The sequence below is a fragment of the Rasamsonia emersonii genome, assembly GCF_000968595.1.
Source record: "Rasamsonia emersonii CBS 393.64 chromosome Unknown ctg1118621759653, whole genome shotgun sequence".
NCBI classification, from domain to species: Eukaryota; Fungi; Ascomycota; class Eurotiomycetes; order Eurotiales; family Trichocomaceae; genus Rasamsonia; species Rasamsonia emersonii.
The window spans coordinates 1-23,425 of record NW_013563356.1 but is presented as its reverse complement, the minus strand read 5'-3'; the positions used below and the strand labels follow the sequence as shown (position 1 = coordinate 23,425).

Below are 23,425 nucleotides of genomic sequence, written 5' to 3'. Positions count from 1 at the left end.
AATGAGAAGCAAAAGAGAAAGCAAGAGAGGCGCCGTACATATATAGGACAGGAAGATGCTTTAACTATTGAAGAAGGGATAGATCGTGTACGAAGAGCTAATGAAGAGGAGAGTAGGGTGGTTGAGGTTACTGAGGAAAGACCACAAAAACGTGCTGCACGTCAGTGCAGTATATGTGGAACAGTTGGGCATACTGCCCGTACATGCTCCCAGCGTACAAGAAATAGTTCTTAATGTAATTAGATGATTTCTCTATATAGTTGTGGTGAAATTTGACTGTGAAGCTGTATGATGGTGGGGAAGTGTCCGACTAGGCCATTTGTCCGACTAGGTTATAGATCACGTTAGGAGAATGGCCGCAAAGCTTATGTAATAGCTAGAACGGGTGCTGACTAAGCGCGGGTGCTGACATAAGCGTTACAATTTGTCCGCATGTATTTTCTTTGTACAGTAATAGGGGGGATACAGACACTGCTGACCATTCCCACCAAATCTATTGGTTCAATCAAAAACTCGCCACGCACATCACAACCGTCAGGCTCGATGGTCTAGTTGGTATGATTCGCCCTTCGGGAACATGAACTTCTTGAATGGGTGAGGCCCCGGGTTCGACTCCCGGTCGAGCCCTGCGTTCCTTTTTTTACCTTATTTTTTCGTAACGTATGTTATGTATGCGTGCCCTAGATTCTACGTTAGAATATTTAAATGGAGGCAAGGTCTAGATATTATCATTAGAGAAGGGTTGATTTTATGAACATTATAGTTACCAAGAGTGTACAGTAGTTCCGTGAGGAGGAGCTTACATTAAACTAGAAGATATTTACTATTTTTTTGACGGGTTAATCAGCTCTATCCATCTGTTATTTTGTATTACTGTTCAATAAAAAGCAAAGAAGGATTGATCTTTGTAATTGTTCTATATACGTTTATTTTATTTTTTTTAGAGCAATATATATAGGTCAATTACTAGCCATGCTCAATTCCTACATCTACCTACTTCCTCCCAGGAGTCAAGATCCTACTCAGCGGCCGCTCCGGATAAAGCGTCAGCAGCCGCATATACTCACATAGAGCCTCGACCAGCCCGTCCGCAGTTTCAAAGTCTAGCATCGCTCGGGATGTGACGAAGCGAATCTCGTGCTCGGTTGCGCCGGGCGTCGAGTAGACCATGAACTCGGCGGTTTTCTCCCTGGGGTAGAAACTGTGGCTGATGGTCCCATCCAGCTCCCCCATGCGTATCGCCGATAATGGCTCCAGATTCTGATGTAGGACCAACGAGCCCAACTGGGTCTGGCGGGGCCACGAGGTCGACTGTTCGACGAGCTGGCTGAACTCGATCGTTTCGAACGGCACGGACTGGAGATGCTGCGTCTGGACGTGCTGCAGCAGGTCCAGCGCTGTCCAGTGCGCCTCCAACGTCACTCGGACGGGTGTGTTGTTGAGGCACGGCCCGACCAGCATCTCGATTCCTGACAGCGGCACGGACCGGCCGTGCACGATCTGCCCGAGGACGATATCGGTCTTGTGGGAGTAATGGGCCAGGGTCAAGGCTCATCCCGCCTTGAGGACGGTTGCGAGCGCGATGCCCCCCGGTGGACGGCAGATGGGCATCCGTCGACTTGCTTCCACACGGACGTCCGGGGTGGAGATCCCATCCCTCCATCCGTGTCCGATGTATGTCATGGAAGCGCCGTGCAGGAGCCTCCGCCAAAAGCCAAAAGCCGCGGCAGTTTTGCTGGAGTTGCAGTGTGCCAGACAGCGCGTAAACGACACGGCAGGCGATAGGGGGCGGTTCTCGTACAGGGCGGCCAAGTCCCGCCACAGCAAGGGGATTGAAAAGCCATCATATAGCGCATGGGGCATCCGCATCACGAGGGTGTGTTCCGCCTGATTGTCTGTCACCAAGATCAATCGAACCGATGGCGCTGTCATGGGCAGGGGTCGTGTCGAGTCCTCCCTTTCCAGTGCGGCGATGAACTCGGACAGATCGGTGTTGCGGGTATACGATTCTACGGGTATGTCGCAACGGCCGAGCACGACCTGCAGCAACTGGTTGTTATCTTCTACGAAGACAGTGCGCAGGATTGAATGTCGCTGGAGAAGGTGCTGACAAGCGCGGTCGAACCGGGCTCGATCCAGATGCCCGCGGAGATGCAGCCGGAAGTATTCGCAGGGCAGCTTCCAGAAGAACCATTGCAGCTCCGTTGCGGGAAGCACATCCTCGATATCACTGACCGATACACCGGGCAGCTTGGGGATCACAGTCTGCTCTACAAAGGCAGCCGGGTCGCCGATCCCCAACTGCGAGAAAGGATCTTCTTCCTCGACAATCGTCTGGCCCTGCGAGGGGGGCACGCTGCACGCGAGTTCGGCCAAGGTCGCTGCTCCCAGCACCTGGACGGTGCTGAGCGATAGTTGGGCCTCTCGCGCCAGGGCGACCAGTTTCATCGCCGCCATGGAGTCGCCTCCTTGGTAGAGAAAGCTGTCCTCCAAGTCAACGTCCTCGGCGCAGAGATGGAGCACCTGCGCGACCAGTGCTTGCACCGTCCTCTCGTGGTCGGTCTCCGGCTGGCATCGTTTGACCTGCCCGGTCGCATAGGACGAAATCTCGTCGCGGGAGAGCTGGGACGCCTGCGCCATCAGTCGTCGCCGGTCTGCCTTCCCATTTGGCGTCAGCGGAAGCCGGGCGAGTGGAAAGTAGAGAGTAGGGACCATGTACGGTGGCAGGCATTCGCGCAGAACACGCTCCGCCTGGCGACATTCGTGCTTGAACGTCTCGTTCGGGGGTGCCAACGGCTCTGACGACCCATGGACGTCGCTTGAAAGACCAGCGAACCAGATAAAAGCGACCAGTATCGGCCTCCTACTCCAGGTCGCGGGCGTCACCACTGCAGCCACCACATCCTTGACGTTGCGCATGCTCCGCCGGATAGCCTGTTCGACCTCGCCGAGCTCGATCCGCTGGCCACGCAGCTTGACCTGCGTGTCCTTGCGACCGATATACTGCATCGATCCGTCCGGCTCATAGCGGACGAGGTCACCGGTCGTGTAGAGCGGTCGAACGGCCCGTCGGAGCGGCTGCAGCCATACCGGATCGCGGACGTAGGAGGCAGCAGTCTGGTCAGCCCGGTTGATGTATGTCCGCCCGGTTATGGGTCCCTCTATGAGTAGTTCGCCCACGGCGCCAATGGGTGCCAGTCGCTGAGGATCATGTTGATCGACGATCCAGCACACGCACCCGACAGGCAACCCGATATTGCTGGGATCCGAGTCGCACGTCACGGCTAGCTTTGCAGTCGAGATGGCCGAGCACTCAGTTGGACCGTAGCAGAGCACCAGCTGCACTCGATCGGCCCAGGTTTGCACGTCCACCCGCGCAATGGGTTCTCCCCCAAGGATGATGGTCTGAATGGAGGGCACCTGGTCTGGCTGTAGGAGCTTGATTAACGACGGGGTGAGAAAGAACCAGTTCGCTTGAATTCTCCAACCGTCTCTGCCAGATTCTCGCACCGGCTGGCCTCCGATGGCACACAGACACACCCGCCGTGCACGAGGGTGGTCAGGATCTCCATGATACTGGCGTCGAAAGCATAGGAGACGAATTGGAGCACCCTGGATGTCGCGCTGACACCAAACGCCTTCCCGTGGGCCAGGGCGTTTGTGCAGAAGGAGCCATGTTCAATCACTACCCCTTTGGGGGCCCCTGCTGACCCGGAGGTGTAGGCAGCGTAGGCGGCATTGCTGGGCTGGACCTTGGGCGATGGCATCCTCCCTTGGCTGGGGTGCGTCTGCCCATTGCCATCGCCATCATGGTCATCCAGAACGACCACCACGGCGGCTAGGGATGCGCTTCGGCTTGCTTCCTGAACTGAGGAGACCACCAGTCTTGCGCCCGCGTCCTCGCAGATCTGGCGCAGGCGCTCCGTGGGATGGGAGGGATCTAACAGAACAAAGGCGGCTCCGGCTTTCAGCACTCCGAGCATGGCGACGGTCGTCCAGCAGGATTTTTCGAAGCAGAGAGGAACAAAGGTTTCCGGGCCAACACCCAAGCGCATCAGAGAGCTGGCTAGCCGGGATGACCGTTCCTCCAGCTGCTGGTAGGTGAGGTTGCCATCCCAGCCACAGATCGCCAGCGCGTCCGGACGTCCTGTGCATTGCAGCTGTATCAGCTCATGCACACATCGTTCGACCGGCTGCACAGGCTCTCCATTCCAGACTCGCAGAAGCGCCTCATCTTCGGGGCTCAGGGTCATGGTATCGGCCAGCGGCCCATCGAGACCGCGGTGGATCTGTAGTACTACATGGACAAACTGGTAAAGCATCCGTTGCATTTGCCACCACGACACGACGATGGACGAGATTTTGACCTCGATCGAGTCGATGGGTACCAGCTTGCACTCCACGACCAGGGGATAGCGTCTCCAGGGTGCCCGCGATTTGGCTCCGGGGCCAGACTGCTGGATCACGAGCAGACTCTGGCTCTCCCAGTTGGAAGGTTCCGATGGTTGCCGCTCTGGCAGCTCAAGCTCGTTTGTGCCTGGATCGATTGCAATTCCTCAGCGACGGTCTTCTGGGGCTGTAATCGGATCTGCAGCGGCTGAAAGTTTGGGAGGGGGGCAGCGCGCCCGACATCCACAGGCTGCATCACAGCCGTTTCGAACAGGACCTCATTAGAGCCGGTATAGAGAGATAGGGTAACGACCCAGGAGAGTTGAAGGATAGACGGTTGATCATCTGTCCGTTTCCCCGGGAGTTTGAACCGAATGTGAGGGTCGGAATCCATGAGTATGGTCAGTTGCTTTGGATTCCCAATCAATTGTAGTTACAACTGATTATGTCTAGTTATAGGCCAAAGGATTGATTCAGGTCTAGAACGTGGACGGCGGGAATTCCCAGTTGAGTCTTCTGCTGAAAAGGAGGATTTTGAGGGCTTTTGTCTCCGGCAACGCAGGTAGGAAAAAACTTCGTTAATGTCGCCGTCTAGACACCTTTTAGATACCTGTTAAATAGACCTGAAGACGAATTCCGAGAAGGACAAGGAAGACTAGTTATTAGACCAACCGGGACGTCGAACCTGGACTCGACAGCCCTCTGCGCGTCAATGGATGCAGGTGGATCCATGGCAAATGAGAGATTCTTAATTTCTCGCTCCATGTCACTCCAGTAAACGATGATATTCACCGACAGTGTACTCCAGAGTACTGGGCCTATACTCGATTGACCAGTCACAATACTTTCTCTCAGGACCCCTGTCCACTTTCCAACGGCAAACAAAGAAAACCGTACAACCACGTATCGACAGTCATTGGCGAGATATGCATGATATGTATGATTCTCAAAAGCCTATCAGGGTGTCTCGTGTGCGTTGGGATTGGCGCTGGGCCTGGAGAGGGCCTTGAGGCAGATTTCGTTGGAAGCATCAGCCATCTGATCAACCAGGCCAGTGGAACGGAACAACACTGAAGTCTGCCCAGGTGCTTCAGGATATGATCGAAACGGAGATCAGGGTGGCATTTGCACCTGCACGTCCCTGAACAACAACCCTCAGCTGGCCAAATTTGAGGGCCTTGCCTGCCAACCATTGGTGGCAGATGACAGAGATCTATCGACGAAGACCCGGGTGAAGAAGACAGAAAGGTCACTCATGAAAGCAACACAGAATGGAGAGGATCGTTCCGGTTTGGATTCCCTGCACTCTGCAAAACTATGCAGAAGATCGACGATCATCAAATCTTGATTCGTGACCGATCTGGTCGAGGAGCATCTGCTCTCCGGTCACGTGGGAGAGCCGGGAGGTGAAAGCCATCTTGTGCAGATTCGTGACGATATATTTGTTGATCCACTGTTTGTACACCATTTATGTGCACTGTAGAAAACAGTATTGCCATGCTTGTCGCAATAAAACAAAGTCCAGATAATCTTCCAAAGTATTGCAGGTTGAGTGCTTGACGGCTCCACCTCCAAGGAGCAAAGACGGCACTAAAAGGAAGGCGGAACGTCATCGCCGATCTATCAGTCTGCCATCTCTCCACCCCGCCCAAGCTGACCAATTTCACCCCCCAGACACATTGACCCTTGTTCGCTGTCCTTGGGCTGTGTCGCGCATGGAGATGAGACGTTTTTGAGCCGGCCTCGCCTCTGCTGAACTTGATGCAGAGCTTCCGGTCCCCGACGAGAATCATCGGCGATTGAGCGCGAGTGAGAGTGTGAGAAAGAAAACTACCAGCCATGGCCTACGTGGTTCCTATCCATCGTGCTAGCAGCATCCGGCATGCGCTGAAGCTGCAATTCTTCAAGCCGGAGGAAGACTCCCTGGTGGTCGCGTACGTCCTGGCCTCCGATCGCTCACAGAACAGCCTACTGATCCGTTGAGATAATAGCAAAGCAAGCCGGCTCGAGTTCTATTCCCTCACCCCCGATGGCCTCAATCTGACCGCTTCGCGCGCCCTCTATGCCAAGGTGACCATGCTGGCTCGCCTGCCAGCGCCCGCAAACTCCCCCACGGACCATCTCTTCGTCGGAACAGACCAGAATACCTATTTCACACTATCTTGGGATAGCTCGACCAGCCAGGTCCGCACGGAGCGGAGCTATGTCGATCTGGCCGACAAGTCGTCGCGGGAGTCCCAGACGGGCGATCGATGCTTGATCGACCCCAGTGGGCGATTCATGACCCTTGAGATTTTCGAGGGGATCATTACGGTGATCCCCATTGTCCAGCCAAGCAAGAAGAAAGGGAAGCTTGCTGCCGCAAACAACGCAAACAACCTAGACGAACCACCGCTGCAGGTCGGGGAATTGGGCGAACCTGTCATGGCGCGAATTGACGAGCTGGTCGTGCGTTCGTCCGCTTTCTTGCACGTTGAAAGCAGAGCCCCGCCGCGCTTGGCCCTGCTGTATGAGGATAACCAGCGGAAAGTGCGGCTGAAGGTCAGGGAGCTGCAGTACAGTCCCGCGACGTCGAGCAGCAGCGCAGAGGCTTCCTTCGCCGAGGGAGAGGTCTTTGCACAGGATTTGGACCTTGGCGCGTCGCATCTGATTCCTGTCCCTGCTCCGCTAGGTAGGTATTCCAACTTTACCGGATGGTGATTGATGATCTGTGCTAAGATCATTCCGATACAGGAGGTTTACTGATTCTCGGGGAAACCTCGATCAAATATATCGACGATGCCAGCAATGAAACCATCTCCCAGCCTCTCGAGGAAGCCACTGTCTTTGTCGCCTGGGAACAGGTCGACGGTCAGCGATGGCTGCTGGCCGATGACTACGGCCGGCTGTTCTTCCTTATGCTACTCCTAGATTCTAATAATGAGGTCGAGAGTTGGAAGCTTGACTATCTGGGAGATACATCGCGCGCGTCGGTGCTGGTCTACCTGGGTGCGGGCGTCACCTTCATTGGCTCTCACCAGGGCGATTCGCAAGTCATTCGGATTGGCGATGGCTCCTTTGAGGTGATCCAGACGCTGTCGAATATTGCCCCCATCCTGGACTTTACCATCATGGATCTAGGCACCCGAGAAGGGGAAAACTATACGCACGAGTTTTCATCCGGGCAGGCACGCATCGTGACCGGGTCCGGTGCCTTTAATGATGGTACCCTACGAAGTGTGCGGAGCGGTGTCGGCATGGAAGAGCTCGGAGTTTTGGGAGAGATGGATCATATTACGGATCTGTGGGCATTACAGGTCTCCAGCCAGGGAGACTTTGCGGATACGCTCCTCGTTACCTTTGTCGACGAAACGCGAGTGTTCCGGTTCGACCCGGAAGGTGAGGTCGAAGAGCTGGACGAGTTCCTGGGCCTGAGCCTCTCGGAGAGCACTCTCCATGCGTGCAATCTCCCAAATGGCCGCATCCTACAAGTTACGGAGAGTGGGGTCAGTATCGCAGATACAGAAAGTGGCATGGTGACGTCCCATTGGTCTCCGCCAAACAAGCAGTTGATTACGTCCGCCTCGTCCAACGATGATAGCTTGGTGCTCGTCACTGGAGGTCAGGTGTTGTTGATCCTCGATGTCCGGGATGACCTCAAGGTGACAGCGCAGAAGAATTTCGGAGTGGACAATCAGATCTCGGGCGTCACGATTCCAGAGTCGCCGACGCAGGTCTGCATTGTGGCTTTCCCGCAGTCTGCACGAGTGTCCGTGTTATCTCTAGCCGATCTGGAGGAGCTCCATACCAGGTCTTTGGGCCCGACGGGCGAGGCGTTCCCACGGTCCGTTTTGCTGGCGGATATTCTCGCCAACAGCCCGCCGACGCTGTTCATCTCGATGGCCGACGGCAGTGTGGTGACGTTCTCGTACAACGTGAAGGACCATTTCCTCACCGGGACGAGCAAGCTGATCCTGGGCTCGGAGCAGCCGTTCTTCAAAAAGCTCCCGCGGGGAGACGGCTTGTTCAATGTCTTTGCGACGTGCGAGCACCCCAGCTTGATCTACGGGTCTGAAGGCCGGATCATCTACTCGGCCGTGAATTCGGAGGGCGCGTCCCGCATCTGCCACTTCAATACGGAAGCGTACCCGGGCTCCATCGCGGTCGCGACTCCACGGGAATTGAAGATCGCTTTGGTAGACAAGGAGCGGACGACGCAGATCCAGACGCTGCCCATCGGCGCTACCGTCCGACGAGTGGCGTACTCGCCGGCGGAGAAGGCGTTTGGGATCGGCACGATCAAACGGACCTTGCAGGATGGCGCCGAGATTGTCGAGAGCCAGTTCGTGCTGGCGGACGAGATTATGTTCCGGCGACTGGATGCGTATGATCTGCGCAAGGACGAGCTCGTCGAGAGCGTGATCCGGGCGGAAATCCGCACAGGCCAGGACGAGAGGGGCGAGCCGATCTACAGGGATCGGTTCATCGTGGGGACTGCATATCTGGACGACGAAGGAGAGGAGTCGATCCGGGGACGGATCCTGATGTTTGAGGTCGACTCGAACCGGAAGCTGGGACTGGTTACGGAGCATCCGGTCAAGGGGGCGTGTCGGGCGCTGGCGATGATGGGGGAGAAGATTGTAGCGGCCCTTGTCAAGACGGTTAGCCTCACTCCCAGCCTATGTCATCGTATTGCTAACAGTCTCAGGTGGTTATCTTTAACATTGAGACGCAATCGTTTGGAAAGGTCAAGCTTAACAAAGCCGCCACGTACCGGACGTCGACGGCACCGGTCGATATTGCTGTCACGGACAATATCATTGCCGTGGCCGATCTGATGAAGAGCATTTCGATTGTCGAGTCGTCGCAGGGGGATCGGTTTACTGAACAGACCAAGGAGGTGGCCCGGCATTTCTCGACGGTGTGGACGACGGCGGTGGCAGACATCGGCGAGAATATGTGGCTGGTCAGTGACGCCGAGGGCAATCTGATTGTCCTGCGGCGGAACGTCAACGGGGTGACGGATGACGATCGCCGACGACTGGAGGTGACGAGCGAGATGCTGCTAGGGGAGATGGTCAATCGAATCCGGCCGGTGAACATTCCGCAGACATCGAGTGTGGCAGTGACTCCGAGGGCGTTTTTGGGGACGGTAAGCCTTTTCTTTCCTACGTGATATGCCCTTTGTATTTCTCAATTTCTGTGTGATAACTAACAACACTCAGGTCGAGGGATCAATCTACCTCTTCGCACTCATCAATCCCGAACACCAAGACTTCCTCATGCGGCTACAGACAGCGATTGCCGCTTATGTGGACTCCCCAGGCAAGATGCCCTTCAACAAGTTCCGCGCGTTCCGGAGCGCGGTGCGCGAGGCGGAGGAGCCCTTCCGGTTCGTGGACGGCGAGCTAATCGAGCAGTTCTTGGTGTGTGAACCGGCCGTCCAGGAGGAGATTCTCGGAGTGGTTGGGGGGAATGCGGAGGTGGAGACGGTGCGGGAGATGATCGAGGCGCTTCGACGGTTGCACTAGAGGCATGTTTTCTCACCTACTAGACGAATTGATTAAATAGGTAGTTATTGACGTATCTGATCTGGTCTGATCTGTCGGAATGAATGGATTCTCTAACTCCATACGTAGGCATTCTACTCTCCATTTCAATTCATTTCGTTTCCTAGATCCAGGATAGGAGTTGGTTAAGTGATAGATAAATGACAGAAACATGAAGCTATATAGTACTTACTACTTGATTGAATCTGTTAGTACCTAGGGGTTCTACCTATATATATGTAGGTGGGACCACCATCTCACCCTCGAAGCGAAAAAAAATAAATATATAGTAATCTCAACTAATTAATCAACCATACCTCTAAAGCTTCTCATATATTCTTTCCATCTCCGTTGATTATTCTCATTCTCATCAATCCACCTCTTCCAGTTGTTGACTCCATCGAAATCCTCACGCATATGCGCCTCACTCTTAGTACCGTTGACCACACAGACGCCCTCTAATCCACTCACGAGCAAATAGAGGGCAATTTCACGGCTGACTTCTAAGGCACCGCCGACCATCCCTTTTTTTTCCCTTGGGCAATATGGACTGAATCATCAGATAAGTGAGTGGGATGATATAGTACCAATGTTAATTAACTGTGCAGATGGTGGTGGTAGTTGGTTACCTAGTTACTTGTTCTGGGAGTGAGGGGTACAACCTGTATCCTGACTCGTACTCCCTAAGGAAGGGAATGGCATTGGATAATAATATGCCTAAATGAGACTGTCCATGACTGCAACAATCCTCTATTATCTATGCTTCTGTGGTTGCTGTAGCGGTGTCTGTAGGTCAACTGCATTGTGTAGCCTTTCTACTCCGTACTGAAGTCGGAAAAGGGGCTTGAATGAGATCAGGAGCAAATAGAAAGACAAATATAACAACAAAAATTGTCTGCTGTCGTTATCTCATGATGCTACCCTGACTGATACATAGCAACGCCATCCATCGCGCAATTAAGCACTAACGATGATTAGGGCGAGGGCTAAGCTTTCAGTTAGGCTTATCTGCATAACCAACGACAAGCTTCATCTCACCTGTCATCAGCACTCCACGGCATTCTGCAAAAAGACTGGCCAGATTCATCAGCCACGCACTAGTTTTGAAACGGACCTTAATATCATCAAGATTGGATTAGCAGGGTTTGGAGGCGTTTCCCCGCTGCGACGCTGGCAGATAAGCCAGGCACCGCCCAATCCGCCAATGGCGACGCCTCGACCCCTTCGTCCCCTGTTCTCCTTCCTTTTCGCTGCAAGCGCCATCCTTAGCTACATATCCTTGCTATCGCCCCTCATGCGTCTATTTAGTATAGATCGAGCTATTATTATTATGGACTGTCTTATAAAAGGGGGCCTCGCCCGTCATGCCGCTCCGTCACGACCGAGTGAGCAGGCTGACCCACGATGTTGGTCCTACAATTCGCCCTCATTGCCGCCATTGCGGCTCTCTCGAACGCTGTTCCCGCGTCAGTCAAGCCAGTTAAACATATCCTGCACGAGAGACGCCTGAAACCAGCGTCAGACTGGGTTAAGGGTGCTCGTGTCGAGCGCAATGCTATCTTACCGATGCGGATCGGCCTGACCCAGACCAATCTAGAGAAGGCTCATGACTACCTGAGTATGTGTATTCTGCATGGCTTCGAGAATTTCAAGCATGCTTGTGTCTCCACTAGTGTCCTATAGCTCATTTGACATTGAATCCCAACATGAATTGATTCCTTAGACTGACTCGATCTACAGTGGAAGTGTAGGTGACGGATTCACTCTTTTATCAGAAGGATTTCCCCCTTTCGAAAAGTCGAGGAGGGCCGTCAATGGAGCGCGAGATAGTGGAATGCCTGGAATTTGAAGCTGATGATCATCCCAGTTCGCATCCGGACTCTCCAAAATACGGCCAATACTGGTCGGCAGAGGAGGTGCACCGCATGTTTGCCCCGACAGAGGAGACCGTGGAAGCCGTCAAGGAATGGCTGACTTCATTCGGAATCCACCATTCGCGAATCGTGCACTCTGACAACAAGGGCTGGCTGGCTTTCGATGCAACCGTGGACGAAGCTGAGCGACTGCTGCTCACGGAGTTCCATGAGCATGAACACAAGCACAGTTCCAAAGTGCGAATTGGATGTGATAAGTAGGCACTGCTTGCTGTCCTGGAGCGAATGCCTTGTTGATATGCGTGCTAGGTACCATGTCCCAGAGCATCTCCAGCCGCACATCGACTACATTACCCCTGGTGTCAAACTTACACCAGTGGTCAAGAGGACTGTTCAGGTCAAGCGAGAGTCACATTTGTATCCAAAGCGGCCAAATCGTGTTTCTCTCCAATCCTCTCCATTTGACGGGTTTCCGTTGGATTATAAGCCGCCATCCGCTGCCAACCTTCCTGAAGATCTGCAAGGTTGCGGGAGAAATATCACGCCGACGTGTATCAAGGCTCTGTATCAGATCCCAAATGCGACTCTGGCGACACCCGGCAACTCCCTCGGTCTTTACGAGCAAGGAGACTACTTCAACGAGGGGGATGTCAATCTGTTCTACGCAGAATATGCTCCTTGGGTCCCTCAGGGCACCTTCCCCATTCCAGCACTTATTGATGGTGCCAACTATTCTGTTCCCGCGTACAGTCCCTGGAATGGGGGTGAGGCGGATATTGACATCGACATGGCGTCAGTGAGATTGAACCCAGCTTCTTGTTAGAGTGATTGCTGACCGAAACAGGTATTCCCTAATCTATCCCCAGAATGTAACCCTTTATCAGACCGACGACCAGATTTATGAGCCGCAGGAAGTTGCTACCACCAACCTTTTCAACACTTTTCTCGATGCTCTCGATGGAGTATGCTTCCCGTCACGCGCGGTGATGAGACCCTGGCTAATTCCTCCCAGTCGTACTGTAACTACAGCGCTTACGGCGAGACTGGAGATGATCCATCCATTGATCCTGTGTACCCTGATCCTGCACCTGGTGGTTATAAAGGTATTTCTGCCGTCGTCCTTTGCAAGGCGAAATGCTCACTTGTGCAGGGAAACTCCAATGCGGCGTCTACAAGCCTACCAATGTCATTAGTGCTTCGTATGGGCAAGCTGAATCCGATCTGCCCATCAACTACACGAAGCGCCAGTGCAATGAGTTCTTGAAGCTCGGTCTCCAGGGCCATTCCATCTTGATCGCTTCCGGAGATTACGGTGTGGCCTCATTCCCTGGTGACAGCGGATCAACCAACGGCTGTCTGGGTCCCAAAGGCACGATTTTCAACCCGCAGTACCCATCCAACTGCCCATATGTTACCTCCGTTGGGGGCACCATGCTGTACCCGGACCAGACCGTTAAAATGCCCGAGAGCGTCATGCACGTGAATTTGAGCGGCACGGCCCAGAATTTCAGCTCCTCTGGAGGATTCTCCAATTACTTCCCCCAGCCGTCGTACCAGCAGGCCGCAGTTGCCAAGTACTTCGCCACCGCAGACCCGCCGTACCCCTATTACTCCGAGTTCAGTGTCGATTTCAACACTACGCAGGGCTTGTACAATCGCATCGGAAGAGCGTATCCTGATGTCGCCGCAAACGGGGCCAATTTCCGCGCGTACACGGACGGTATCGACTATTACTTTTATGGGACGAGTCTGGCTGCGCCGTTGTTTGCCTCGGTTTTGACTTTGGTGCGTCCATCTTTCAATGTCGCAATTCTGATCACCGTGCGACTGGTATCAGCCCTCAGTAGACTAGAGCCTTACTGACAGGAATCCTCTAGATCAACGAAGAGCGCTTCGCCATAGGCAAGGGCCCTGTAGGATTTGTTAATCCGGTCCTGTACGCCCACCCGGAGGTGCTAAACGACATCACAAATGGTACGAATGTTGGATGTGGTACGGAAGGCTTCCGTGCTGTCCCAGGGTGAGTTTCTCTTAACTTCACTCTCTTCCACGAGATTGTGGTAAGATGAAGAGTTAGGCTGATTGAACCGAACTGCAGATGGGACCCAGCGACGGGACTGGGGACGCCAAACTACCCCAAAAATGAAAGCTCTGTTCTTGTCATTGCCGTAGAGCATGCCGCGGTCAGGAGAAGTTGAGGTTGTTGACAGTAAAAGTCTCTAGAATCGAGAATGAGAATGATTTACAGATTGAGGAGATAGTCTTTTCTTTTGTAGGAGATCTAACTCGCATTTATTATTTCTATTATGAAACACTTTTTTCCAACACATACATGTAGTATTGCAATTGATGGATTGATCAGCTGCTTCCTCTCAGTCTCCACCCGGACAGTAGGTGGCGTTGCTATTTTGCTATTTGGTAGGGCAACGCTAGAGAGAGCGAGCGAGCGGGAGAGTGTGTGTGAGCTGTCTATCCGGTAGAGACATTCGTCATTCAATCACTGCACCATGACGATGACAGCGAATGTCCTGAGTGAGCAAGTTCATTTTTCAAGTCAAAAGCAAGTCAAAAGAAAGGAAAAAAGAAATGACAAGATGGGACGAGAGGAGAAAGAATCAATTTCAATGTCAATTTCAATTTCAATTTCAGTTTTCAAAACCTCTTCCTTTTCTGCCCCCCATCCGGCTCCCCCGACAGATTGAACCGCTCAAAATCAATGGCCACGACGCGGTCAAGCTCCTCATTCCAGAGGAAATTGCGCCAGGCGGTGGTATCGTCGACCTCGACGCCCAGGGCCTGTATCCTCTGGAGACACTCCTTGTGTTTCCTGTCGTGGTCGATGTGCTTTTTCTTCTTCTTGTTCTTCTTGTTCTTGCACTTGCCTTTGACCTTATTGTCGTCGTCGTTGTTGTTATTGTCGCTGTTGCTGTCATCGTCGTCATCGTAGAGCATGCCGAAATCCAGACGGACGCCCGCCCAGCTGAGCACCAGCATCCGCACAGTCTTTTCACCGTGATACCAGTAGTGCGGCTGCGGACGCAACTCGCCGATGCACACCGGCACGTCGAACCCCTGCAGCGGGCGCAGACGGTTGTACACCTGGATCTCGTGCTCGAGGTACTCTGCGCCGTGCGTCGTGGTCGCTTTGATGGTCACCGTGTAGCCGTGCGATAACAGGCTGGCCTTGACCAGGAACCCCGTACTGCCGCGGATATGCAGCGGTTCGAATCCGTGGTCTGGGTCCTCATCTAGCTGCGCCTGCAGGCGGCGGATGAATTCCTCTGCGCTGAAGGGGTGCTTGTTGTGAAACGAATGCTGCTGCACGTTGGGACATTTCTGATCCAGCGCGCCATCTGTCATCAGGCTGCGCAGACATGCCATCGTGCAGTATTCCCGAGTTACGCCCTCGAGTTCTCCATCGGAATGATCGAGGCTTTCTTGCAGGGGATAACGAGTCTCGGAGCCGGGCTGCAACGACGGCAGCTTGTATTCCAACGAAGGAGGCTTTCGACGTACTGATCTCGGAGTGCCGCTCAGAACTTGCATGTACGAGACTTTCCATGTGTCCTGCTGGCTGGCGCTGATGTACCATGACTGCCGAGGCGACCACGACGCTCTCATGGCGTAAAGGGTGAAGGCAAGCACTTGGGCCATCGCGGTGCGACGGAGGTGGTCCTCGTCGTTGATATCGACCACTTCGCGATTCGGGATCGACAGATGGCATTTGGCGACAGACGAGTCCTCATACGGGATATGGACGAACAGATAGGCTTCGCCCGTGAAGAGATATCCGTGGCGGACTCCGCGACTGAGCATGTAGGAGTACAGCTCGGTGATGGCAGCCGCAACAAGGCGCTTGGCGTAGTCTTCGAAGGTGTCAGCCTCCTTGTCAATCACATCACGAGCGAGCTCCATCTCTTGAAAGCCAGCGATGAGTTCGGGCAGGGACAACTTCTGGGGGGCCTTGAATTCGATCGCGAAGATGGGAGTCCGGTGCTCATTTTTGCGCTTCTGGATACAGACATGCGAGACGCGGTCCTCGCGGGTCTTGAAGCTGGGCTTCTCGCCATCCACGAGACCGAACCGCCGTCGAAGACACACGTTCCGGTACAGGTCCGAGATGATCCACTGCGCTGCGTGCTCGACCATGCCGTGGTGGAAGTCTCGGACCTGCCATTCGTGGCTGATCCGGTAACTGCTGTCCCAATAGATCGAGCTCCAGAGGGCCTGGTTGTGGTGTCCAAACACGTCTTCTCGACGGACGTACGTGTCTTCAGCCACGAACACGTCCCAGACCTCTTTCTGCAGGTAAAGGAAATCCTCCCACGGGACAATCTGCCGAGGGTAGGTCCTCATCATTAGAGGGGATGGGTTCAGGATAGGTGGGTTATGTTCGAATTTGGCCTTCGAGGAGAGTCGATGCAGCTCTTTGAGAAGTGAGAACAGCGAGTATCCTGTCTCTTTCGCTTTGTCGCTTGCGGACTTGGATTCTGCTTTGTCTGTGACATGCTTCTCCTCGCTGCATGGCTGGCTCCCTCCGTCCTGCTGACACGACATTTTACCTGTAGAAGATAGAAGAAGAACGTGTTTTGAGCAGAGATTGTCACTCAGCAATGTTCCAGACAGGATATAATGGATCTTGTTCAGCTGTGAAGACGAGTGAAGAGGTATGAAGGAAGGAAGAAGGAGGTGATGAGTGTCGTAAACAAGCAGGACCACAGGTTGCCCGCTGGTCCAGTGACTAGGCATGACAGATGAGTCACGAACAGTCAGGGACGAGAAAAAAAAATTAAATAAATAAATTTAACACCGATAAGTTCCATCTGTTTAGAGGATGCTTAGTTGAGCGTGTTGTCACGGCGATGGTTAAGGGGGAGCATGGAGCGTGAAGCGTGAGTGCCAGCCCAGTGAGGGCTTAGGGTGCAGACAGGTATCCGAGACAGGGCTGTCATTCAGTTTCTGGACTGGCAGAACATATCTTCACATCACTGTTAGGACAGTATCCTAGGTATGTACTGCTATGATCATGATCCTTATGTTTTGGCAGTAGGCTCAACCAGAATTAGGGTTAGGGTCTAGGGTTGTGTGCGTTGCTTGGCTGCTGCACCACTTGCCAGTTTCTCCTACCAGAAATATACCACTTTCAATGCCTCTTTTTCTTTGCTAAATTATAAGATAATACCGCAGGATAGGCAAGGAAAAGGCACTATGTAAGGCAGCAAAGCAAGTTGGCAGTGATGCGGACCAGTTGCGAAGTCATGCAGTTGACTACATGTACCTTTGGAGGTTCTTCTCTAGAATATTACTACCTATCTATATCTCCATCTTAGTGCCCACAAAAGAGCCTTATTCTAAGCAAATTCACCAGAGTGGACCTTGTATTCTTTTGCTCCCTTCTGATCGACGTCTGCTTGCCCTGCGCAGATGGTCAGTGCTCCTGTCATGTTGGTTCCCATCGTTCCTTCTACAAAGTGCTCCGTAGTTCGTAGATGGATTTGATGCTGGAGGGCCGTATGTTGTTCCCTGCTTTCTTTGAATAATCTAGTAGAATCTTCCTCTCTATATGCGAGTGTCACTTTTCTTTTCTCTCTCTCCTTTCCCCCCCAATTTCCATCTCGATGATAGGAGGTAGAGGTGTGGTCTTGTCGAGTGGCATCAGGTAACCTAGGCTTTTATGGCCTAGTTGGTTGACAGATCCTTATTTGCGTTCCATCAATGCGGGGTCAGAGAAATCATGAAATGGAAGAAACAGTCGCAATTGCATGACTACCGTATGTATGTATGTTCCCCCCATCAGAAAGCCGTATTCGTATAATCGTGCAACAACACCATCTTAGGAATGTACTCCGTATGCAACATACCTACTCACGACAGCCGACGAGTTCTTTCTGTATGCCGGAATCATCGAGTTGCAGATTTCGCTTAACTATAACAGGTGCAAACTGTGATCTCAGATGCAGTCACAACAAGCCGTCAACGCCAACCCCCACATGGTGCGTGTTGGTGTCTCGCGGAAGCAACAGTGGCACTTCCGCAAGGATAGACATGTAGTTGGGACTCTTCCTGAACTGACGCCTCGACCAGATCATAAAGAATTGTTTGACCAAGGACAAATATATTAGGATTGTCTATCCTCGCATACCCTTCATCATCACAGAGGTACGCGTGCGATCGATACTTCTTCCAAAATGGCACAGCCTACCAATCCTGGCGACTTGGCTCCGCTGGAAGTCGACACACAGGCACGTAGCTTTATCATATCCCAAATCAAAGCTACTCCTTGATCTTCTTTTCTCACATAATTCACCTCAGACCACACAGAATGACTCTTCCTACGGTGATGAACTGTCAGTCGGAATCTTTCCCGTTATCACCGTCATATAGGACATGACAAGACGCTGACAGCTACCTGGTACAGATCAGCCTACACTGCTTCGCTGACGTCTTCCATCCTGAATTACCGACACGAGAACGGCAGACGGTATCATGCCTATCGCGATGGAAGTACGCACGCCAATACCTTCTGCAACGCAATAAAAACGCTGCTGGGTAGTGACCTGACCAATCGCTAAGCGACAGATTACCTCCTACCCAATGACGAGAAGGAAGCCGATCGTCTCGACATGGTGCATGAGATGACGCTCGCCATAATGGACAGGAAACTGTATCTTGCCCCGCTGAAATCACCGCAGCGAGTCATCGATCTGGGGACTGGCACTGGTATATGGGCGATTGACTTCGGTATGTGTCATGTACGGAAACGTGCTCTACGAAATTTCGTATGCTCACTTGTGTTGTGACAGCCGATCAAATGCCCTCTGCAGAGGCAAGTGCCATCGCCCGTCTCCTGCCACATGTCGAACGGAACTGATGCCGGACAGGTCATCGGATGCGACCTCAGTCCTACGCAGCCAAACATGTCAGTGCTATCTGCAATCTCTAAACGTGCTCACCTGGGCTAACAACGCTTTCTTTCACGCCTTAGGGTTCCCCCCAATGTGAAGTTCCTGGTCGACGATATCGAAGCAGACTGGGAGTACGGTAATAACCCTTTTGACTTTATCCACGCCCGCTATCTCTCTGTTTCGATAAAAAACTTTCCCCGGCTGGTGAGGCAGTGTTATCGGTAAGACTGCACATATTGCGACTTGTCTATAAGTATATATACTCTAACATCGGTGGTAGCTACGCTAAACCCGGCGGCTGGGTCGAATTCCAGGACTGGGATTCGCGGATTACCTCGGAGGATAACAGCACGAAAGGCACCTCCATCAAGCGGTATTACAACGAGGTATTGGGAGCATTTGAGAGGAATGGCTATGAAACGTCACCGGGACCGCATTTGGAGCAATGGTTCCGAGATGCGGGATTTGTGGATGTCCAGGTGCGAAAGTATCGCGTTCCAATGGGCACCTGGCCGAATGATAAGTATTACGTACATAAATTCCCCCTCCTCCCACCACCCCCTGTTCACACTTTTCTTCTTAGACCTTGCAAGCTAAGATGAATATTTGCATGTAGAAAAAAGTCGGAACCTGGTGCATGCTGCAAGCGGAGCAAGGCTTTGAAGCCGGGGGCCTAGCTGTGCTGACCCGGTTCGAGAACTGGTCCAAAGAAGATGTTGTCGACCTGGCGAAGAAGGCGGTAGCAGATGCTCACAATCGCAATATCCATCCGCTGTTTAACTTGTATGTACCTAATAATCCTCCATTGGTCGTGAACGGTGCTGATGTGGTCTGCTGTAGTTACGTTGTGTATGGCCGAAAGCCAGAATAGGGGCATCCAGAGAGTGGCAGACAATCTCAAAGCATGCTGGAAGGTCTGACGTCAAGCCAATAAATCTACTCCGGTCACCCCCAGAAAGAATGTAAAATGCACTACCTTACAGGATTGCCGGGGTTTTAAACTACCATCATATGACGGTCTTTCGGGGGCCTACCATTTTTTGATGGTTAAAAAATGGTATTTAATTTGCAACTGTTTTTAACTATTATTAGGTCTTAATAATTAAAAAAAAAAAACTCTCGCGACCCCAACACGCCCCCCCAATTTGGGGTATTCGAACCCGGTTTTGACATCAAGTTGCTCTGGTGCGCGCGGTCGATATACGTAAAGTCGCTCCCCCGACCAAAGGTACGTTCGATGCTCTCGTTCTCAAGGATCTTGTCTGACGGGATTTAGAAATCTCCCATGGCTCTAGCGGACAGGGAGGGTCGAAGCAACGCCGCAAGCCGCTCGCAATTTAGAGACGGTTCGTCCCTCGTATTTCAGGGCCCAGCTGTACTCAAAAGTGGAAGATGATCTTTTGCGGATATTGGTGGAACAAGGGCTTTCGTGGGACGAGGTTGAGAGGGCATTCAGGAAGCGCTTTCCTGGCAGGAGTTTGAGGTCTCTGCGGGTGCGCTGGTCGACAAAGCTGAAGTTTACAATTCCGTCATCTTCGACGAGGTGTTCGAAACGCAAGAGATCCAACCAAACTTAATCCTGGCATACAGCCGGTCAAACTTATCAGTGACGGTCTGTTTATCCTACTATCAGGGTGTACATATGACCTCATTGAGCGAATGCTGTGTTACCTAGTGTGGCTAAACAGTACCCGCATGGCCACAAACATACGTGCTAGATCTCTGTATGACAACTGATCAATGAATGAATCCTCCATTCGTCCACAGCTGGTTCCAATGCCAAGAAGCAACTCATCGAGTCGTTCTAAACGTTCAAAGCCCAGTTGCTGTCTTCTGCTGCAAGCATGCCAAGATACCATAATCCTAATAGAACAAAAGGCCGTCCTACTCCACCACTCGTCCACGGGATGGCAGCGGCAACAGCCAGACGTCCATTTCCATCCAGCCGCTTGACGGCAACAAAGTTCACTTGAGCCAAAACCTGTCTATATTCTCTTTGATCTGCCAGGGATGGAGAGGTGCGCATTGAAGAACTCCATTTCCAAGACACCTTTAAATCGCCAGGGGCTCGATTCGGACTCGTGGTGTAGCTGCCGCCACTAAAATAATTGATATCAGGAACTGTATAAACAGAGGACACCTACACAGTTGGAGACACTCGAGCGATTATCTCCACCGTCAAATAGAATGAAGGGAATCTCTAAACTATGCTAAGCACCAATCAAAAAATTTCATTTACACACCATCTCCGCAATCACGCCACCCATAATTCCTCTTGCCATCTGGCGAGTGCCATGTCATGTCATGTCATGTCATGTCATTATTCCAAATCAGGATATATCAGGTTATTATCGGAGGTCGCCGATGATCGGAATCTGACCAATCAGTGATGGCGGTGTACGTGCCCTAACATCCCCTACTTAACCAGGTATTTATATCTAGGCAGCACCTACATATAGGTTCTGATGGAAGTTACCTAGCAGCAGCAAACATCAACCTAACATCATGATGGAATAAATCCTATAATATCCCTTCCAATTTCTGCGAACCTGGGGCCCTGGCTCACGCCTCAATGCTACCGAAAGTCGATAATGTTGCGAGTTCACAATGTTTTTTTTAAATAAAAGTGTCGGCTATATGGGCTAAGGGGTGTGCGCCTGTTCTCCGTCCCTTGTATTCTTCTTCCTTTCTTCTTCCTTTCTCTTCTCTTACCTTCTTTTCTTTTGTCAGAACTAGTAATCGAGATAGTAACCGCATTGGGCATGAAGATTCCAGTCCCTCTGAAGAACAAATGTACATCCAGGAAGCGGTCGAGCCGGTTCAAAGAGTTAGTGAGAGTAGGATTGGATCTCAAAGAGGTATTCTCCCTCTTTAGCTAGAGGTTGTCAGTATACGGACTTGCGCACTGCCCAATTAGCCGCCGGCAAATGTGGGGCACCAACGCATACATAGTCGTAGTGCGGGGAGGTAATGGCCACCAACACAGCAAGAATTTACACTTGCCTTGTCTTTTGAGACCTCCTACCTGTCCTTCAAACGTCACTCATAGAGTCCGAACTGGGACTGCATATCATCTACAGGGTCTCGTATTTACCTGCTATGATTGCACATTTTTCCCAGGACACAAAAACCGGCGCCTAACAACGCCTTATCTGTGAACCTGTCGAGTCGAACATGGCGCGAAGAATCGACAAATCCGAACTCACGGAGTCTAACCGCCTGGTACCAGATAGCCTTGTCAATCTCTATCGAATTGATGAGAAAACAGTTGTCAAGCTATGCGACCCGTCTCGCCTTGCAGAAGCAGAGGCTCTGCGATTTGTTCGCACACGGATGTCGATTCCAGTCCCGGAAGTCTATAATGCATATACAGATGAATCTCTCAATCGTGGCGTTATCGTCATGGAGTATATTGAGGGAGATGTTCTTCGAGATGTGTGGGAAGATATGGACGACGAACGACGTCAGAAGATTGGTGTCGCAACTCAAAAGCTACATGGCTGAGCTGCGATCCATCAAGGGTGACTTTATCGGTTCGGTTGATGGGACTGCTTGCGAAGATCCGGTGTTTTGTGCAGACTTAGGCGCATTTGGCCCTTACAAAACCGAAGATGAATTCAACGATGGCCTAATCAGAGCAATGAAGCTTTCCCAGGAGAACTCGTGGGTCGATTAGGTTTCCAGATTCATAAAGGCGATGCCACAACATGAGATAGTTCTGACACACTCCGATTTCTCCCCAAGAAACATTCTTGTCTGTGGAGACCAAGTTGTCGCTTTAATCGACTGGGAAATGGCCGGCTTCTACCCCGAATATTGGGAATATGTCAAGGCCCTATATCACCCTGATTGGGAAAGTCGGTGGATTGCAGACGGAACTGTCGAGACAATACTGCGGCCCTACCATCTAGAACATGCCGTGCTCTTACACATGCAAGAGGTTGTTTGGTGATGAATAACTCCATTTGCAACCAGTGTAAAATATTGAACAGGATCACCCGACACGGCTATTTCGACCGGCGAAGAAGCCTCCTCCATCAGTTATAGCCTTGGTTCCCGACATAGAACTCTGCAAAGGAAAGGACAAAGCGAGACATATGAGCGGAACAGAACACGGAACTGCAGCCAGAGACCCTTGGAACTTCAGATATCTCCTCATTCTCGATTTCCATCACCACCTGCCACTCCTGGCCCCCAGGCCTAGTGGCCATCAGGGCTGCCACATCTGCATATGAGGTTCCTTTCTTTGCCAGTTGTTTCAGAGCTTCTAGGGGTCTCTGCGTTGGGGTCTTTGGCTGTTGGTCTTTGATCTGGTTGTTGCTTGCGGCTCTGCTTGCTGGTCTGTGCGCCTGGTCTGGGTGAGCTGGCAGGTCTGATATAGGGGCTTGCTGGTTGGTTGCCATAAGCTCTGTGCGAAGCTTGCTAACTTCTAGTTCTAGAGAAGAAATCCTCTGTAGGTAGCTCTCTTCCCGGACCTGTTGTTCTGCTTTCCAGTTGCTTATAACCTCCATAAGCTGTGCCCATATTATCTCTAGGTCCCCCTGGCATGCCTGTTGTTGGATCTGGGTCTGCTGCTCAAAGGCTCCTTCCACATTGCCTGCTAAGGCCTGGAATTGTTTACTGATATCGGCAAGAGGGGTTCGGAGTGCTTCTTTATTCCCTAAGGGTCTCTGGATGACTCGTCGTTACTGTTTGGTTATACCGCGGCCTTTGCTGGCCTGGCATGGTG

General features: G+C 52.1%; 8 protein-coding genes across 8 annotated transcripts; 4 read left to right on the top strand and 4 right to left on the bottom strand.

The window, feature by feature from the left end:
- Positions 1–1,096: 1,096 nt before the first annotated feature.
- On the bottom strand, positions 1,097–4,253 carry T310_0008 (uncharacterized protein; the record flags this gene model as incomplete). Its single annotated transcript, XM_013477114.1, has 3 exons — positions 1,097–1,560; positions 1,632–3,493; positions 3,541–4,253. The coding sequence occupies 3 exons, from the start codon at positions 4,251–4,253 to the stop codon at positions 1,097–1,099; spliced, it is 3,039 nt and encodes a 1,012-aa protein (XP_013332568.1).
- Positions 4,254–6,228: 1,975 nt separating this feature from the next.
- Positions 6,229–9,969, top strand: T310_0007 (UV-damaged DNA binding protein; the record flags this gene model as incomplete). The annotated part of the gene is made up of 6 exons (XM_013477113.1): positions 6,229–6,323; positions 6,381–7,060; positions 7,108–9,029; positions 9,077–9,520; positions 9,594–9,794; positions 9,940–9,969. 6 exons carry the CDS (start codon positions 6,229–6,231, stop codon positions 9,967–9,969), a joined length of 3,372 nt encoding a protein of 1,123 aa, XP_013332567.1.
- A 1,352-nt stretch (positions 9,970–11,321) lies between these two features.
- On the top strand, positions 11,322–13,989 carry T310_0006 (uncharacterized protein; the record flags this gene model as incomplete). The annotated part of the gene is made up of 9 exons (XM_013477112.1): positions 11,322–11,535; positions 11,658–11,664; positions 11,785–12,048; positions 12,101–12,583; positions 12,636–12,753; positions 12,804–12,894; positions 12,942–13,576; positions 13,669–13,811; positions 13,890–13,989. The coding sequence occupies 9 exons, from the start codon at positions 11,322–11,324 to the stop codon at positions 13,987–13,989; spliced, it is 2,055 nt and encodes a 684-aa protein (XP_013332566.1).
- A 454-nt stretch (positions 13,990–14,443) lies between these two features.
- On the bottom strand, positions 14,444–16,348 carry T310_0005 (uncharacterized protein; the record flags this gene model as incomplete). Its single annotated transcript, XM_013477111.1, has 1 exon — positions 14,444–16,348. One exon carries the CDS (start codon positions 16,346–16,348, stop codon positions 14,444–14,446), a length of 1,905 nt encoding a protein of 634 aa, XP_013332565.1.
- A 2,093-nt stretch (positions 16,349–18,441) lies between these two features.
- On the top strand, positions 18,442–19,567 carry T310_0004 (UMTA methyltransferase family protein; the record flags this gene model as incomplete). The annotated part of the gene is made up of 6 exons (XM_013477110.1): positions 18,442–18,543; positions 18,595–18,710; positions 18,777–18,917; positions 18,977–19,175; positions 19,313–19,479; positions 19,537–19,567. 6 exons carry the CDS (start codon positions 18,442–18,444, stop codon positions 19,565–19,567), a joined length of 756 nt encoding a protein of 251 aa, XP_013332564.1.
- Positions 19,568–20,500: 933 nt separating this feature from the next.
- T310_0003 (uncharacterized protein) lies at positions 20,501–20,963 on the bottom strand (the record flags this gene model as incomplete). The annotated part of the gene is made up of 3 exons (XM_013477109.1): positions 20,501–20,795; positions 20,841–20,896; positions 20,940–20,963. 3 exons carry the CDS (start codon positions 20,961–20,963, stop codon positions 20,501–20,503), a joined length of 375 nt encoding a protein of 124 aa, XP_013332563.1.
- Positions 20,964–21,870: 907 nt separating this feature from the next.
- T310_0002 (uncharacterized protein) lies at positions 21,871–22,372 on the top strand (the record flags this gene model as incomplete). Its single annotated transcript, XM_013477108.1, has 2 exons — positions 21,871–22,017; positions 22,070–22,372. The coding sequence occupies 2 exons, from the start codon at positions 21,871–21,873 to the stop codon at positions 22,370–22,372; spliced, it is 450 nt and encodes a 149-aa protein (XP_013332562.1).
- A 361-nt stretch (positions 22,373–22,733) lies between these two features.
- On the bottom strand, positions 22,734–23,366 carry T310_0001 (uncharacterized protein; the record flags this gene model as incomplete). Its single annotated transcript, XM_013477107.1, has 1 exon — positions 22,734–23,366. A coding segment is annotated over one exon (633 nt), but the record flags the coding sequence as incomplete, so codon positions are not given.
- Positions 23,367–23,425: the final 59 nt, after the last annotated feature.